The 19,210-nt window shown below is 31.3% G+C and overlaps 1 protein-coding gene across 1 annotated transcript; it reads right to left on the reverse strand.

Moving 5' to 3' along the window:
- Positions 1–1,051: 1,051 nt before the first annotated feature.
- LOC143069456 (uncharacterized) lies at positions 1,052–16,946 on the reverse strand. The gene is made up of 5 exons (XM_076244098.1): positions 16,468–16,946; positions 13,444–13,834; positions 12,119–12,339; positions 11,251–11,524; positions 1,052–7,055 (listed from the first exon to the last, which is right to left on the reverse strand). Exon 5 carries the CDS (start codon positions 5,254–5,256, stop codon positions 2,563–2,565), a length of 2,694 nt encoding a protein of 897 aa, XP_076100213.1. The 5' UTR covers positions 5,257–7,055; positions 11,251–11,524; positions 12,119–12,339; positions 13,444–13,834; positions 16,468–16,946; the 3' UTR covers positions 1,052–2,562.
- Between the last annotated feature and the right edge of the window lie 2,264 nt (positions 16,947–19,210).

Consider the following 19,210-nt stretch of genomic DNA (forward strand, 5'->3'; position numbering starts at 1 on the left):
CGCCAGACGCGCGTTTTGTCTACATAAGACCCATCAGTGACGCTCATATCAAAATATTTATAAGCCAAACAAGTACAAAGTTGAAGAGCATTGAGGATCCAAAATTCCAAAAAGTTATGCCAAATACGTCTAAGGTAATCTATGCCTGGGATCGGAAAATCCTTATTTTTTTTTAAATTCTAAATTTTGTAAAACAGGAAATTTATAAAAATGACCACATTATTGATATTCATTTCAACACCGAAGTGTTGACTACTGGGTTTGTGATACCCTCGGGGACGAAACGTCCACCAGCAGTGGCATCGACCCAGTGGTGTAAATAGTTATCATAGGTACCAGGATTGTAATTTAGTACGCCAGACGCGCGTTTCGTCTACATAAGACTCATCAGTGACGCTCATATCAAAATATGTATAAGCCAAACAAGTACAAAGTTGAAGAGCATTGAGGATCCAAAATTCCAAAAAGTTATGCCAAATACGTCTAAGGTAATCTATGCCTGGAATCAGAAAATCCTTATTTTTTTTAAAATTCTAAATTTTGTAAAACAGGAAATTTATAAAAATGACCACATTATTGATATACATGTCATAGCTTTGGATTTCAAATATTTTGGCCACGAGCATCACTGAAGAGACATGTATTGTCGAAATGCGCATCTGGTGCAGGAAAATTGGTACCGTTAATGTTATTTCAGTTTTCTATGATGCGTCTTGTGTACTATTATTTATCCCTTTGTTTTTTTTCAGCCATTGCGTTGTCAGTTTCGATCTTTGAGTTTGACTGTCAAACTGGTAAATTTCGCCCCTCCTTTGCCATGTTTAATGCCTAACCTAATAATGTGAGTTTTGCTCATTGTTTAAGGCTGTTAGGTGATTCATAATTCATACTTATTTTTTATAGAGTAGCTATTTTACATTTTTTTTAAAGCAAAACTGTCAAAAAATAGGTTCATGTTAGAGATTGTAGATAATTTGTCAGAGTTGTCTCATTGGCACTCACACCACATCTTCGTATATGTATTTAGCAAAAAACGTTACCAAAATAGAAGATCATATTTTTACAATAATACAATATGTATCAATATCAATTGAAATATAAAATCAATATCAATTCCCTGTGAAGAAATCTCTAAAATAAACAATTAACAAAGATATAGCTAAATACTTTAAAATACATTTGCTCTTGTTGTCTTAGTCCTTTCTGAAAAGTGCAACATTGACTTTTTTATATGTTATTGCATGTTTATTAATCATAGTTACTATATCATACTGACAATTCAGACAAGCAATTTGTAGTGTGAAACTACTATTATTACAACATACATTATTGTTTGCTTTTATATCTAGATATAGGAATATGTGGTATGAGTTTCACATTTTTACATATTTAATGAACATTCATACAAGCCATCATTTAAAGTGTGTGACCGTTCAAATCCCATTTATCAAAGTCTGCTCAACTTTCTACATGTGTTAGCATTTCAACTTTTTTTTCTATGAACATGATCACAGGCTTTAATAACAGATGCCTGGTCAATATAATCACATCGGTTGATTTTCAATATTTCTGCGTGCCCACGTTCAAAAGTCAATACAGGTGACTGATTCTCGGAGTAACATTTATCCCTTTCTGTTCTCTTTCTATCAACATACTTACTACTTGTGTATGACCATATTTACAGGCCATCATTAATGATTATCCATGCTAATGGGCCATCATTAATGATGATCGATCAAACCTGTTCAATTTTAAATGATTTTATTACAGTCTTTTCTCCGTCTAAAACTTTAGTATTTATGTTTGACCATGTTCACAAACTTTCATAAGAGCTGACTGATCATTTCAGTCTTTTTTCTAATAACAAATTCACTTTTTCTGTATGACCATTTTCACAAGCTGTCATTTAAGGTGTATGATCAGTCCAGTCAATTTTATCAAAGTCTCCTCCTTTTTATTTGCTATTTACTATTTATAGATCTGTATACTCCTGTTCACATGCTTTGAATACATGACTCCGTGTAGTAACAGTTTAACTACTTTTGTATTTCCATTTGACACGCCTTCACTGTCATTTTGTATTATAGTATGTACTTCTATCGTAAAATATTTCGATTGCTTCTATTTTACCACTGCAATGAGCTACCATGACAGGTGACTTATCAGACATATTGACTTTAATGTATTCTGCTCTTCTGTCTAATAAAACCTTTACTATTTCTGTATAATTATGTTCACAAGCTATCATTACTGGTGATTTATCATCAAAATCACGGTAATCATAGTCTGCTCCTCTGTCTAACAGTAATTTAACTATTTCTGTATGGCCAATTCTACAAGCAATTGTTAAAGGTGTGCTTCCCTTATCATCAGATTTATTACAGTTTGCTTCTCTATCTAACAAGATCCATACAATTTCTGGGTGACCATTTTCACAAGCCTTCATAATAGATGACTGACCTGAGCTGTCACATTTATTAAAGTCTGCTCCTTTATCCAACAATGTCCTTACTATTTCTGTGTGACCATATTCACAAGCTGTCATGATTGGTGACTGACCAATTATGTAAAATTGTCAAATTCTGCTCCTTTATCAAACAACAAACTTGCAACCTTTTCATGACCTTGTTTACAAGCTTTCATAACAGGTGATTGACCGGATTTGTCCATTTTTTTAAAGTCTGCTCCTTTATCTAACAGTATTCTAACGATTTCTGTGGATCCATGTTCGCAAGCCTTCATTATAGGTGACTGACCAGTTATATCAAATCCATCATAATCTGCTCCTTTTGCTAACAACAAACTTACAATTTGTTCATCATCATGTTCGCAAGCCTTCATGAGAGGTGTCTCTCCAAATATGTCACACTTATTCAACTCAGCTCCTCTGTCTAATAACAAACAGGTTATTTCAATATCATTATGTTCACAAGCCTTCATAAGAAGAGATCGACCGCTGCTGTCACATTCATTTAACCCTATTCCTTTATGCACTAGTATATTTACAATTTCTCTATGACTATTTTTTAAAGCATGCATTAAGAGGAGAGAACCATCAGCATAATTGGAATTAAAGTCTCCTTTATTTTCCAACAAAATCCTTACTGCATCAGTGTTACCATATTTACATGCATACATTAGAGGTGACCTTCCTTTTTTGTCGCAGTTACTATAGTCTATCCCTTTATCTACCAAGATCCTAACTATTTCTGTTTGGCTATATTTACAAGCATACATAAGAAGTGATTGTCCGTTATTATTGCATTTTATAACGTCTGCATTAGTATTTAACAACATCTCAACGATTTCTGTATGGCCACGTTTACAAGCGATCATAATAGGTGAACAACCATTGTTATCACATTGATCAATGTTTGCTCCGCTGAATATCAACATCCTTAAGACCTCTTGATGGCCATGTTTACAAGAATACAGTGTAGCTGACCATCGCCATTTGTTACACTTATTTAAGTCAACTCTCCGTTCTAACAACATCTTTACTATTTCTTCATGTCCATTTCTACAAGCACACATTAATGGTGACCAGCCCTTTTTATTACACTTATTATAGTCAACATTTTTATCTAACAATATTTTGGCAAATTCTGTTAGCCCTCTTGCACAAACCGCCATAAAAAGTGACCTTCCTTTTCTGTCACATTGGTTACAGTCTACTCCTCTGTTGAACAACAGCTTTACTATTTCAATGTCTCCATACACAACACCATGCATTATGGGTGACTGACCCAATGTGTTCAACTTATAACAGTCTACCTTTTTATCCAACAACATCTTTACTATTTCTGTATGACCTTTACTACAAGCAAATGCAATAGATGTCCAACCGTTAATGTCAGATTTATTGGAGTCTACTCCCTTTTCTATCAACTTTTGTACAATGACTGTATGTCCAAATCTACAAGCCTGTATTAATGGCGTATTGTAACGATTATCAAATGTATTACAGTCTGCTCCTTTGTCTGATAGTGTTTGAAAAATATCGGAAAAACCATTTCGACAAACAACCAAAAGTGGTGATCGATTGGATTTGTCACATTTATTATAATCTACGCCTCTGTCTAACAGCATATTGACTATTTCGATAAAACCCATTTCACAAGAATACATTAAAGCTGATTTACCAACATTGTCACATTTATCCAAGTCTACCCCTTTTTTTAATAACAACTGTACTATTCCTTTATGTCCAAATTCACAAGCATACATTAAAGCTGATTTACCAACATTGTCACATTTTTCCAAGTCTACCCCTTTGTTTAATAACAACTGTACTATTCCTTTATGTCCAAATTCACAAGCATACATTAATGCTGACTGACCATCAATGTCAACTTTATCATAGTTTACCCTCTTGTCTTTCCAATTTCCAACCATTTCTGTATTATCACACTCATTTATTACATGTGACCGGTCCCATAGGTTATCTCCGTTACTTGCCTTCATTATCGGTGACATACCAAGTTCGTCACATGTATTATAGTTAAGATCTCTGTATAATAACCATCGCACTATCTTTGTTTTACCATGTGCACATGCCCTCATAACAGGTGACTGACCCCAGCTGTCACATTTTTCACTAAGTGCCCCTCTTCCTACCAACATCTTCAATATTTTTAAACGATTATATCTACAAGAAAACATAATAGGTGTCCACCCTTTATTATCAGATTGATCAAAGTCTGCCCCTCTATCCAACAACATCTCTACAATTTCTGTGTAACCATGTTCACAAGCCGTAAGTAAAGGTGTTAAACCATTATCATTAGATTTATTATGATATATCTTTCTGTCTAATAACATTCGTACTATTTCTGTTTTACCTTGTTTACAAGCCATAAGTAGAGGTGACGTACCAACATTATCAGATTTATTCAAATTTGCACCTCTATCTATCAGTATTTTAACTATTTCTGTATGACCATGTTCACAAGCCTTTAATATAGAGGACTGACTACGATTGTCGAAATCATTAAAGTCTGCTCTTTTGTCTAAAAGGAACTTAACTATTTCTGTATAGCCATGTTCACATGCAATCATTACAGGTGACTGACCAGAACTGTCACATTTATTACAGTCTGCTCCTCTGTCTAACAATATCTTAACTATTCCTATATGACCATGTTCACAAGCCTTTAATATAGAGGACTGACTACGATTGTCGAAATCATTAAAGTCTGCTCTTTTGTCTAAAAGGAACTTAACTATTTCTGTATAGCCATGTTCACATGCAATCATTACAGGTGACTGACCAGAACTGTCACATTTATTACAGTCTGCTCCTCTGTCTAACAATATCTTAACTATTCCTATATGACCATGTTCACAAGCCTTTAATATAGAGGACTGACTACGATTGTCGAAATCATTAAAGTCTGCTCTTTTGTCTAAAAGGAACTTAACTATTTCTGTATAGCCATGTTAACATGCAATCATTACAGGTGACTGACCAGAACTGTCACATTTATTACAGTCTGCTCCTCTGTCTAACAATATCTTAACTATTCCTATATGACCGTGTGTACAAGCCTTCATTAAAGGTGACCGACCATATCTGTCAATTGTTTTTAAGTCTGCTCCTCTGTCCAACAACATCCTTACAATTTCTTTATGACCATGTTCAGAAGCAATCATAACAGATGACTGATTACCATGTGTACACTGGTTAATATCTATTTCATTGTGTAAACACCAATCGATCAAAGAGATATCTCCAATTGAACAAAAATGTAACAAGGCTGTACAATATCTTATATCCTTACAAGGCCAAGAATAATGAAAATCCATTTGATTGGTTTCGTTATCGAAGGTCTGTGCCAGTTGTTTTTGACATGATTTATCAAGTTTTTTCAAATGTACCAATAGTTTTAATCTGAACTGAGGTTTCCTCATATTAATATTATCAAAAATATTGTTAACATTTCCCTTTGACCATTCATCAATTAATCTCTGTATATAATTTTGGTGATATTTTTGAGGAACAACGGTAATAAATTGATCCATGTCCTCCGCTTTTTCTAATAAGAATCGCTTATTGATCAGACAGCTATCTGCATTCTTTATCAAGCAATTTGTTATTTTTTGTCCAAAGTAGAAGGCTAAAAAGTCAAATATTTTATCATGTAAAGTTGTGTAAAAATATTCGTTTCCACAAAAGTTCTTTAACTTCTTACAAACATATGTATTTGTAAGTGAGTCAAGTTCATCCTTTATAACAAGTAAGGATACGCCTCGGTTCAGTTTACATGCCTGACATGTGTTCTCAATAACAATTTTGGTTGCGGGATCAATATCTTCTGTCAATATTTCCTCCTTCAATTCATTGTTAAATATGACACATAAAGCTAAAGCACAGTATTTAGTATAATGTCCCATCTGAAAAAGCTTGTCAATTTCTGATTCATAAACTGAAAATGGTTTCTGAAATAAATCTACAACATCAAAGGTAGGATTATCATGCCACATTTTACAAAGAAGAGGAAAACAATCGTATAAATCATAAAGGTCGGCAATCTCTGAGGTTTTTGCTTTTAAATACAGCTCTGCTATTGATTGTTTTTCAGCTTTTGACAAACATATTTCGTTTGATAACATGTTACATACACATGACTTAAAAATTGATAAAATATTGAATTTATCATCCTGAAAAACTTGTAATCGACATGCTGCAATTATTTTTGTTCGTTTGTTTTCCAGAATTTTTTTTATACGCTCAATTAGTGGATTCCACTTTTTGATATCACTTTGGTCAATGGAAAAGTTTCCACACAAATCATCAATAACAAACAATGCTTTATTATTCGGATTGTGAAACTTAATAATGTCAACTGGATCAGACACAATAATAACATCATATTCTTCAATTGACATTTGTAAAGCAACATATTGTAGAGTTGCTGTCTTCCCTGCACCAGAACCTGCAGTTATAGTAACACAACTATTCTCCTGTAAACATTTTAGTACTTGCTGGGCAGCCCTTGTTTTTATAAACATCTTTACATCGTTCCCCCAGTCTACAAGTATTTTGTTAATTTGTTCTGAAATAAAAAAAAATGTAAATTATTGTCGATTGTCTTTCTTCAACTTGTGGTTAGTTCGAAATTGTAGCAGCATTATATATTTAAGCAAAAGTGTATACAGAAAGAATGTCATACATTGATTTCATTTTCGGTAATATGGAGGTTTTACTACAAGTTTACATAACTTTAAATCAATTAATTGTCCATGTTAATGAGGTCATAGTCCGATAAACTGTAACAGACATACATGTACACCTTACAATCATTATATACTCCAAATATAGGTAGCCTATTACTTGTAACAATATAATATCAGTCCTAGTCATTTATAATTAACATTGACCAATGAACCATGAAAATGAAGCAAAGGTCATATGAACTAATCCATACGATAGGTATACTACGCATTCATTCCATACATCAAATATAGTTCACAAATGGTGATAGTATCTGAGAAACGTCTTAACTAAAAACAATCAATTTTATTCATAAACCTTGAAAATAAGCTCAGATGAACCCTAGATTTTACGTCTTTGCTATTCAAGCACTTCTACATTACTGAGTTTTAAACTCTTTCGGGCAAAGTTTGCCTAACAAGGATTTGGCTATTAATTATAAGGTTCTTTTAAGTTATACAGATCTTCAACAGTTTTTGTTCTTATACATTCTCGGCTTGAAAATATTCGGCTATGAATACACTTGATCGTTAAAACCAGAAAGGCGTTTCGGACGCATATTGATAAAGTAGTATTTACATTTTTTTTTAAAGCAATAGGTATATGCCATATATCAGGTATGGGGCGAATTAAATTGCAATGTAATGCATTATATTATAATTACTTTCTACATTCATTCATCGAAATAATGCATTACAATAAAATTACTTTTGTAAAGTAATGCATTTAATTACATATTACATTCGTGAATTTTATTAGGTGAATAGAAAAGTCAAACATTTTAAAAACAGATAATTTAATTCTTTTTTTATTATTTAAACTTAATGTAAGCTTTTTTTTCTATAAATGTACTTTTTGTTTTTTTTAATTTCGATCAATAAATTTATTACTGAGAAATTCTTTCCCAATTATATAATTAACATTGAGCTTAACTAATGAACAATTGTTAAAATGGTGAAAATATTGATTGTAAAACAAACTAGTTTGTGTTTTATAACAATATATTATAATCTTTTATTTAATCAAGACAAGGTAAATGTATGAAATGAAATGAAATAAAGAACATATTCAAATGATTAATATAGTCTAAGTTATTCAAAAAATCTGAAATTCTGCTATAGTTAAATCTCCAACAATATTTTAAAGATGTAGTATGTGAAAAAAGTAATGCATTGAATTACACAACTTTTTGTTAAAGTAATGCATTATATTACAATATCATTTAATGAAAGAAATTGCTGCATTTCACATTGCATGCAATTACTTGGAAAAATGTAATGCATGGTAGTACAAATTTGCAATACCCCATGCCTACCAAATATATATAATTACTGCTGGTTGACTTTCAGTACCCAGGGATTTCATCAGCTCAGTAGTACGTCGTACTGATAAAATTTATAACAAACCTTTCTATATTGTTTGTTTATAAATTTATACATTATTAAGAATCAAATCTTCCTTATGCAAAGTTGACTTGAAATGGATTTGGCTAACATTTTTACGTCTTTGTTTTTGTCATATAGCTTATTAGCTGTTTTGGTTTGTCACATGATTTGCTTGGAAATATTCGGCTTCAGACATTTATAAACATGATAAAGTAGTGTAGGTTTTTTTTGTCTTTATATATTCTTTTTTCAATTTAGGACTCTGGCTTTTTTACTGATTTGTAGATCTTTGCTATATTTTTCTGCTTTTTTACATTTTATTTTAATCTACCTTATTTAGTCGGAAATCAACAAGAAATAAGTTGCTAAACTGCCAGTAAACAGAGTTTTTTGTGATTTGTAGATCTTTGCTTTATTTTTCTGCATTTTTACAGTTTATTTTAATCTACTTATTTTGTCGGAAAATCAACAAGAAACAAGTTGTTAAACTGCCATTAAAAAGAGTTTTTTGTATTTTTAAAGAATTTCATGTTTGTTTTATCTGTCACCATCGATGCCTATATTTCAATTTATCAAGTACCTGAAAACGAAAATGTAAGTTGTGATTATAGACATGACCTGCATCTGGCATCAGAAACAAAATACATAAAAGATATAGATTGAACAGATCATAAGTAAGTGAAAGGAAACAGCGTTAACTTGTATTTTCTTCAATAGATAAAGGACCAGAAATTGAAAATTGAAAATATTAAACTTGACCTCCATTTTGTCATAAATACCTACATATTATTTGAAAAGCTTTAATCGAATGGTTTGTGCTTTATTAAAGTCTGCAAAACTTTCTTTAATACTTAAATATCCTGTAAACAACATATTTAAATAATGTAATGTCATTCCCAATGTTAACATCAAAATGTTATTTATAGGTAGCATTTGTATTCCCTTTCGTTTTAAAGAATATTCTAAGTTAAAAAAAATATATAAATATATATAAACAACGAATATGTAAAGTCGGCTTATTACTGATTGTTGTATCTGCCTTATTTATTTTAGATAAATTTTCTTAGAAAACTCATTTATTTTCTATTTAATCGTCTGCTGAATTAGCCCTTGACTCATTTATTACGAAAACAAACAGAATTAATTCACAATAGTTTTCGCTATTGTTTACTTGAAATCGTATTACTCACAACATGAGAGAACATGAACAGATTAACGACCAAGCTCATGAAGCTTGAATGTAAGAAAAAAACTAAAAATTAACGATTTTGATTTCATTAGTATTTTGATTTTTCGTGTTATTAATTTCTCTCTGTTACTGGTGACTCAATAATACGCGGGTTTTTATCTCGGCAAATATCTTTAAAAAGATTCCGCTTGACAATTTCTGCCGTGATAACTTACCTATAGATCGTAGCTTGCTTAAATAAAATTGAGAATCGAAATGATTTGTTAAAGAGACAACAATCTGACTTAGGGCAGAAAACAGTCAAAGATAAGTGATCAATTGACACTTTTTGTAGATCTGCTTTTGATTCACATTTTTAATGTTGACAATTTTTTTTATTTTAATTTTTTTTTATAGATAATTTGTCTTTAAATGACATTCAAATTAACAATATTACAAAAAACACACTTCCTGATTTTAGGTGTGGTCAATTTGTGAGTTTGGCCATCTTAACTTATTTTAGTTCTTATCGTTCTTGTAATTGATATATGTTTAAGATTCTCTCATTCTTCGATAGTTTTGAAGAAAGTAAATTTCCTAACAATTGACATCGAATGAGCATTACTTCTTTGATAGGTTGTCCAATTTTATGAAATTCTTCAGAGAATTCTTAGGATTAAACCATCACTTGCTGGACATTTTTCCCCTCAGTTATGCTAGAATTATTTTTTTTTATTGGATTTTTAAATTTTTAAACTGTGAAATTCGCTATAGCCAAAATTAATTATCACAACATTTGTTTTATAAAATGAAAGTTCCTTGGCTGAATTACTAAATTTAGTAAATCAAAATAATTGTATTCAAATAAAAGGACACTGGTGATGGTAAACTATACCTCCATCTTTAAAAAAACTTGTTTAGTTGAAAATTTGGTTTTATTTGTTATATGTTCAACAATTATTTTGTTTTAGTAACTATAACCTTGGTCTCGGAACTAGGGACCTTATTATCAACATGAATCTCCTAAAATCATCTGTGACCATATTTATCACAGTAGTATGTAGTATTTGATTTGGCATCTGAAGACAACTTCTTCGGTGTAGAATATAAAGTAAAATCACCAAAATACTAAACTCCAGGAAAATTCAAAACGGAAAGTTCCTATTCAGATTGCAAAGTCAAAAAATCAAACACAACCAACGAATGGATAACAGCTGTAATATTTCTGAATTGATAAAGACATTTTCCAATGTAGATATGGCGGATCAAATCTTTAAATTCCTTTGGAGTTCGGTCTTTAGTTATACTTTGTAAATTTTACCTTTAGTTTTCTATCTTTTCCCACAGAAGTGTTTTTTTTTTATATACAAATCATAGTCTATGATAAAATCTGACAATTTCGCGTAACTTCTAGTTAATAGAAGAATAATTCGTAACCGATACTAATTACTATATATGTTAAAAAAAAGCGTACTAATGATTACCTCTAACATTCCATGGTACTGTGTCCTTCTGAGACGTTTCTAGCTTTTGAAGTTTTCTTGAAACATCAGCATGATCTTCTTGTAATACTTCGTGGGATTTCTTTATTTCAGTATGTGACATTTCTAGTCTTTCAAATGATGCTTTTAGATCCCTGATTTCATCATTAGACCGTTTGATTTCTAACATTATTTCTTGGTTTGTCTGATCTAAAGGTCTGATTTTCAGATGATCACACTCTTGCTGCATCTGCTGTCCACCCAATCTATCAATGGCCTGTAAAATATTGGTTGAAAATTAGGTATTTGCTGATTAAGAGCAAATAAAGGCAAGCGTTGTATACTGCTTATTTTAATCTTAAACTATGATACAAGCAATAACGGATGGGATAGATGTCTGTAATGTGGCCTGGAAGGACAAACTGTCTTTTTGCAGACTTTTACCTTTTCATAAGTTAGAAGTATTTGGTAAAAATATGAAATATGAAAAAATAAGATATGGTATGATTGCCAATGAGACAACTCTCCACAAGAGACCAAATAACACAGAAATAACAACTATAGGTCACCGTGCGGCTTTCAAAAGAAAAAGGTTTTTATGTAAGGACAAACCTAAGATGATAGAATAAACCATTTTTGAATATGGACATTCAAAATTCAAAATTCCCAAAAAACAAACCTGACAGGATATGATTGCAAAAATCAAGTATCTGTTGTAGTATCACTCAACATATAAATCAAGTTCTAGCATGAAAATGAAGCAGTATTTAGTTGGAAAATTAGTCCATATACCCTGTGTTTTATAAATAAATAGAGATAAAACAAAACCTTAAGGTGTCTAAAATTATTATCAAATAGCACTAGTACATACACTAGTTATATCATTCCAAGCAGTATTGAAAAATGGAGTGTCTATTTTTCCATGGCCCTGGTGAGCCATATAATTCCTGTAGTGTTTGATTCGGGCTAAATCTGCACCTGGCGTTGTTTCCGTGACATATGGTAAATCGTCAAATCCACGAGCAGGAGGCGAAACTGTTGTCAGATTTCTCAGTAATGTTATCATTAAAATGACATCAAATGTTTTGGAATCTGGAAGATTTACAAAAATTAAACATGATAAGCTTGCAAATGGTAAATATAAAGAATAAAAATTCTAAAACTATAGAAACACAAGCAAGAAACAATGAGAGATTGATTTTTATATTTACTTTCCATTCGGTGATTTATATCTCATACATATGCAGGATAAGAACAATAGGTATATTCTGTAATAATATTGATCTGGATAAAGAGCGAGCACTTTGGACAGCCAATTGATGTATTTTAGATACCAAAATGATAAGCTTTGAAAGATGCCACCAAACATACCCCTAAAACCACTTTTTTTCGAGAGTTCGTAACGTGCAGAAAGCGTGGAACTCTATCTACACAAGATATCATATGTTATGTATTGCACATATCCCTTTATTTACTACACTTTTGCAAAGTATGAACCAATTATATCATTTATACACCTTTAAAAGAAAACAAAATCATTAACCAAAGCGATAACTGTAAAACAGGTCAACAGGTTTTACTGAAATTTACAAGGTATATGGAGCTTGGCATGATGACTACTTTTAGGCTTCTAAGTTTTCTTTTCTTACTATAACTGTAAGATATTATCAAAAACGACTGTTTGACTGCTGTTGGATAATTTAGAATCGATATCTATGTTGGTTTGTTGGTTGATGAACTGAAAATCAGAACGTTAACGCTGTTGTTTGTCTGTTGTTATTTTTCAATTTATGCCATTTTACGCTTTAGTTTGAATTTCCGTTTGGATATTGTTCCCCTCTCTTTTATAGTAGACATGAGATGAAGCAGAGACACATTTTGGTTCAAATTAGTTAAATCAGTTTGAAAGAAAATTTTGAATAAATTAACGGACAACAGACAGATGATAAACAAATAAGGTACAACCAAACGGTTGACAGACACAAAGTGAGTACAACAGCTAACATGACCCTTTGTGCACTGTAGGTCAGAAAGAAAAGATAATTGTGACTAGCATGGCATACAGTGAAACCTGTAAAAAAAACTAATTCCATTTTGTATGAAGATTTTAGTTTACAAAAACTTAAGTTTACTCATGACTTGGTGGCTACAGATTGAGATTTGACTGCCCAATCAATAACAAGGCATTGAACTTACCAGGTGAACACGTGAACAGAAGGTTCCACTGAGTCGCATTTATAACATGTTTCTTTTTCAAATCAAACAGTTTGTTGTATGACTTTTTCAAAGTAGAGTCCAAACATGATGGGTGGAATTCACGATCAAACAAGGCTCTAGCTGCACGTGGCGAAATCCCTGTCAGCAATAAACTCATTCTAACATAGTTTTCTTCCTCTGGAGAAAGAGAAGCCATCTTTTTGAATAGTTAATTCTTTAAACAAAAGTTCAGACTGTTTGTATTACACAGAAATGACAAAGGACCGTCATAAAACAACGTTGTAGATGGTTATAGCTTGCCTTCTTTTTTATTATTGTTGATATGAATAAAATCTGACGTTGATATCTCAAATCAAATGTCCATTATTTCCTGGAAAAGAGTAACACATATATTTTTATGACAATGAAGGAACAAGGTACAATTAAGCTTCATTTTAATAAAATTATAAAATTGTTAAATGTAAAAAAAAAATACCAATCTACGAGGACAATTCTAAATTGAAATTGCAAAAATCAAAAGCTCAAACACATCAAACGAAGTGATGCCTTCTGTTATAATCTTGACTAAGTATAGGCGTTTTCTTCTGTAGAAAATGGTGGGTGAACCTGATAGTTCCTATGGGTTATTTTGTACGACATGAACATTTATTTAAAAGTGTTTATTATACTCATCTAATTGATTTCAGCATATATTCGGGACAAAATTTTAATAAATATATATAAATAGTTATAAGTGTTTTCTATCTCGGAAATTCCTCTTAATATATTTCAAATTAAATCACATTGTTTTTAAACATTGTCAAACTTTTATTAAGTTCCGATTTTGATGAAAATTTTTCCGGTTTAACTTATAAATGTGTACAGTTTTTATGATTATTATGAAAAACATTTATGATATGTTATAACTATTAAGAATCATTATGTGTATATACAAATATTGAAATAAAGTGCAATCTATTTATTATAAATAAAAAAATCCATATGATTTTTTCGTGGAACAACTCACAATATTTTTAAAACTTTTTAAAGACATAGTTAAGTCTGCCTCATATCTTGATTTACATCTAGAAATTGAAAATGAGGTTCGATTGAAGAAAAAAAAAACACTTTAAGATAGCAAAAGAGATGATTTCAGCTTCCCTATTGTGACATTTCTATGTAGCAACATTCCTGCAGAGCGTGCATACGTAGTATATATCTCACAATTGTACGATATTTCCGGGCTTGTATTTCCTATCATGATTTCCTTGATAGAGGGTTGCTGCTTACTAGAAAGCTATTAAACCAATAGTTCTAAATGCTGAAGTTGAAATCCTCCTTTTGTTAATTTTACAGATGCAATCACGAGTTGGTTGACCGTTATGGAATATCCGTTTCACAGATGATATCAGATATGTTTCATATATAGTAACTACAATCCAGTTCCCTTTTTCACGAATGTGTCCTGCCGAATTAGACTATTGACCGGGTTTGTAATAACATAAGCCACACGACGGGTGCCACATGTGGAGTAGGATCTGCCTACCATTTCGGAGCACCTGAAATTATTCTTGGTGGGTCGTGTTGCCTAGTTTTTAGTTTTCTATGTTATGTCGTGTGTACTATTATTTATGTTTGTCTGTTTATATTTGAGCCATGACGTTGTCAGTTATGCGTTTGAATGTTCCTCTGATCTCTTCAACCCCTATTTCAAACAATTTGATATAATTGAACTTTGACAATTTTATATTTCTCTTTCTCAAAAAAAGATCATCGACCGTAAAAAACAATATGCTGTATCTGTTATTTCTTAAACTATTTGTTACTGTATATGTTTTTTTTATTAATTTGGTTAAACTCTGGTCAAGTAATTATGTTTAAATGAAGCAAGGAGTACATGTTTGTACGTAAGCACTGCAGGAACATAGATTAAGTTGAAGGCCGTTCGATAAGCAATAGTTGTTAATTTATGTGACATTTTGTCTCTTGTGGAGAGTTGGCTCATTGGTAGTCATACCACATCTTTTATTTTATTTACTTTCATTTCTCCACCTCTACTCTAACATACTAAATGTATTGATATGAATTCCTAGTTTGATAACTCGTTTAAAACATGCCATGCTGGTACGTGGAAGAAATAAACAAGAGGTTCCAAGGAGACTGTGTCGCTCACCTGATATTTTTATTTACAATCGATGTATGAAATAATGCAACCGATATACGTTTGCTTTTGTTTCAGAGATATACGTCAAAAACTGAGTATTCCCTATGTTCTATTTTTAGCCATGTATGCCATTTTGGTTGGCAGACATGTTCATTGGACACATTTATTAGATACCCTAATGCTGATTTTGCCAAGTTTGGTTCAATCTAAAGTAAAAAGGAGAAAATTTGTGTAAGATTAAAAAAACTGACGAAATTTTTATAAAATTTATCTTTAAAGGACTTAACTCCTTGTGGGGTCAATTGACCATTTTGATCATGATTTCTTATTCATAGATCTTACTTTGTTGAACATTATTGTTGTTTACAGTTTATCTCTATCTATGATAATATTCAACATAATAACCAAAAACCTCCTAAAAAGAGGGACGAAAGATACCAGAGGGACTGTCAAACTCATAGATTTAAAATAAACTGATCACTAAATGCTTTTTTTCAGAGATACGAGCATAAATCTACTTTTTTTTTCTATGTTCTATTTTTAGCCATCGCGGACATCATGGTTGAATGGCCGTATCGTACACATTTTCTAAACTAGATACCTAAATGATGATCGTGGCCAAGTTGGGTTAGATTTAGCACAGTGGTTTCAAAGGAAAAGATTTATGTAAAATTTAACAGACGACGGACGAGGGACGCTAAGTGATTAGAAATGCTCCCTTTGCCAAGTGGGCCAGGTGAGCTAATAAAATGGTGTATAAAAAATATGAATCGGAAAAATGGTTAATCAAAATTGAAAGCTTTACATTTCGAAAATTAATATAACGATATCAAACTTTAAAGGGGATATTCTTCTCTTACCACATATTTCTGTATCCTTCATCATTATATTCATGATTGCAAGTTTTGTTTGACTTAGAACTGATTAAAATCTATAGGTTCCTGTTCAGACACTTGTAACACATTTCCTTTTCACACATCAGGTTTTCCTATGTAAGTATCTTCTTTCCTCTATATATTCCCCCAATAGTTGGAGTACACACGCTTTACCAAGTGAATGTTGGTACATACTAAAATCAATAGGAAAGTTAAATATTATATATATGACTTAGTTCTGTAATATGTGTATTTACTGTGACGGAAATATGTCCGACTTAAATTGTCGCCCTAAATATTGTTTGTGTATCTATATGCATATAAATTTCTCCTTGGATGGAACACTATCTGTTACACATGTTACATTGATAATAACTCCGGTTTATGAATATAATTGTTTTCAGCTTACACCACTATTTCAGAAAAAACATTAATCCAGAAATAGAATATCAACCAGCACTGAAGAATTTATGGTTTCCATTGTTAATCATAGTACAACAACAGTGCGTTTAATTATGTCAGATATTATTTACTTTTTGAATTTACATTAGAGTTCGATTGTATTGTTGAAACTTGTTTACTGTATATGGTGAGTTGATATTACATATATTCTCATTAAAGTCTATTGTAGACAAATATAAAACTAAAAAAAAGAAAATTTTTGCAGCATTTATAGATCTGCGAAAAGCCTTTGATACTGTCTGGAGGGAGGGTTTATTCTACATTCTACTCCAATACAGACTTCCAGGCAAACTTTTTAACGTCATCCAATCAATGTATAATGACAACAAATGCAGAATTAAATTTCAAAATGGTATTAGCCATGAATTTATATCAAATTGCGGAGTAAAACAAGGGGATGTACTTAGCCCCACTTTGTTTAATATTTATATAAATGGCCTTGTAAATGACCTTGATCATGCAAACACTCAACCAATTATTATAGGAGATGTTAAACTAACATCATTATTATATGCAGATGACATTATTTTATTGTCTGAAACCCAAGAAGGGCTACAAAATGCACTAAATGAGTTAACTAAATCTTGTTCCCTATGGAAACTTGATGTTAACAAACAAAAATCAAAAATTATAATATTCAATTCTAATGGAAAATCTCATTGTAATTATTTTAAAGTAGAAAAAGAACATCTTGAGACTGTTAAATCTATTTGTTACCTTGGAATAACTATAAATTGTTCAGGAAGTTTAAATCATTCAAAAAAAAATCTTATGGAAAAAGGAAGAAAAGCTTGGTTTAAAATTAAAAAAACAGTCTCTTTAGATAATTCCTGCAGTATGCTTGAAAAATTATTTGATACTTTAGTTGTTCCAATAACTCTTTATGGAAGTGAAGTTTGGGGTGTAAGCCAAGTGTTCAAAGATTCAGATCCATTTGAACATTTACATATTAAATTTATTAAAGAAATTTTAGGAGTACAGTGCAAAACAACAAATGTAGCCTGTTTAACTGAGACAAACAGAATCCCTTTGTACTTTAAAATTCACCTTTCAGCTATAAAATTTCTAAACCACATTGTAAACTCTCCTAACACTTTAGTCCATAAAATATATAATAATGTAGAGAAAACAAGTAAATGGGTTAACATTGTAAAAGACTGGTTAAATAAATTAGGTTTTGGTCATCTCACTTTTAATACTTTTAATTTAAAATATCACATAAATAGTATCCAACAAAGAATCTATGACCAGGCTTATCAAATTATGAATTGTTCTATCAATAAATGTGAAAAATTAAATTTCTTTTGTCATACTAAAAGAATTAGAAAAAGGCCCCCATATATTGATATATGTAAATTCAAAACCGACCGATCAGTTTTCAGTAAATTTAAACTAAGTGCGCATTCCCTAGCAATTGAAAGAGGGCGTTATACCAACATTGAAAGAAATAAACGCATTTGCTTATCCTGTAACAGACAAGAAATTGAGGATGAATACCATTTCTTCTTAATCTGTCCATGCTATAAATCATTAAGGGATACCTATATACAAAATATTAATAAAAATCTTAATTTCAATTTTATTAAATTGCAGTCCACTATAACATTAAATCATTTGACTGTACTTTTAAATAGCAGTCTACCAGTCATTATAAAAATCACCATAAAGTATATTAATGATTGTCTTTTATTAAGAACATCTGTGTAACTTTGTTTAATATGCAACCTAATTTTTGTTTGTGTTCTTTTTTATAATTGTTCATGAACATTAACAATGTGTAAACTGTTGATATTTATAGCCTTTTTCTTCTTCGCTGTGAATACCACTGTCACTCTAATATAGTTATAATCAATTTAACTATTGTCAGTTTATTGTTTTAATTTTGTATGCCATAACCATTTAATGTAAATGTGTTTGTGCGAATAAAATATTGTCTATTGTCTATTGTCTATTACGTGATGATTCTGATTGCGTTCTAAATTTTAAACCTGGTATCTATGAGTTTATTTACCTGTATACATTTCAAATTTTTGAGTTGTAAACATGATACAGTCGGTTCCGGTTAATTTTTTCCCTGATTTACAACCATTTTTTTAACATGAACTACTTTGCCCCCCCCCCCCCCCCCCAACCCCAATCCCTGATCTAGAGTTTGTGCTAGAGATTCAATATCACCTTTAAGCTTTGAGTTGCAGGACATTTTGGATCGTAGTTTCTTGCAACAGGCTTTCAAGACTAAATAATGCACATTAGACATAACATGTGC

Source organism: Mytilus galloprovincialis, chromosome 3 (assembly GCF_965363235.1).
Source record: "Mytilus galloprovincialis chromosome 3, xbMytGall1.hap1.1, whole genome shotgun sequence".
Classification (NCBI taxonomy): domain Eukaryota; kingdom Metazoa; phylum Mollusca; class Bivalvia; order Mytilida; family Mytilidae; genus Mytilus; species Mytilus galloprovincialis.

Coding starts and splice junctions, on each gene's coding strand:
- LOC143069456 (XM_076244098.1), bottom strand. CDS start 5,256: ATGATTGCATGTGAACATGGCTATACAGAAATAGTTAAGTTCCTTTTA.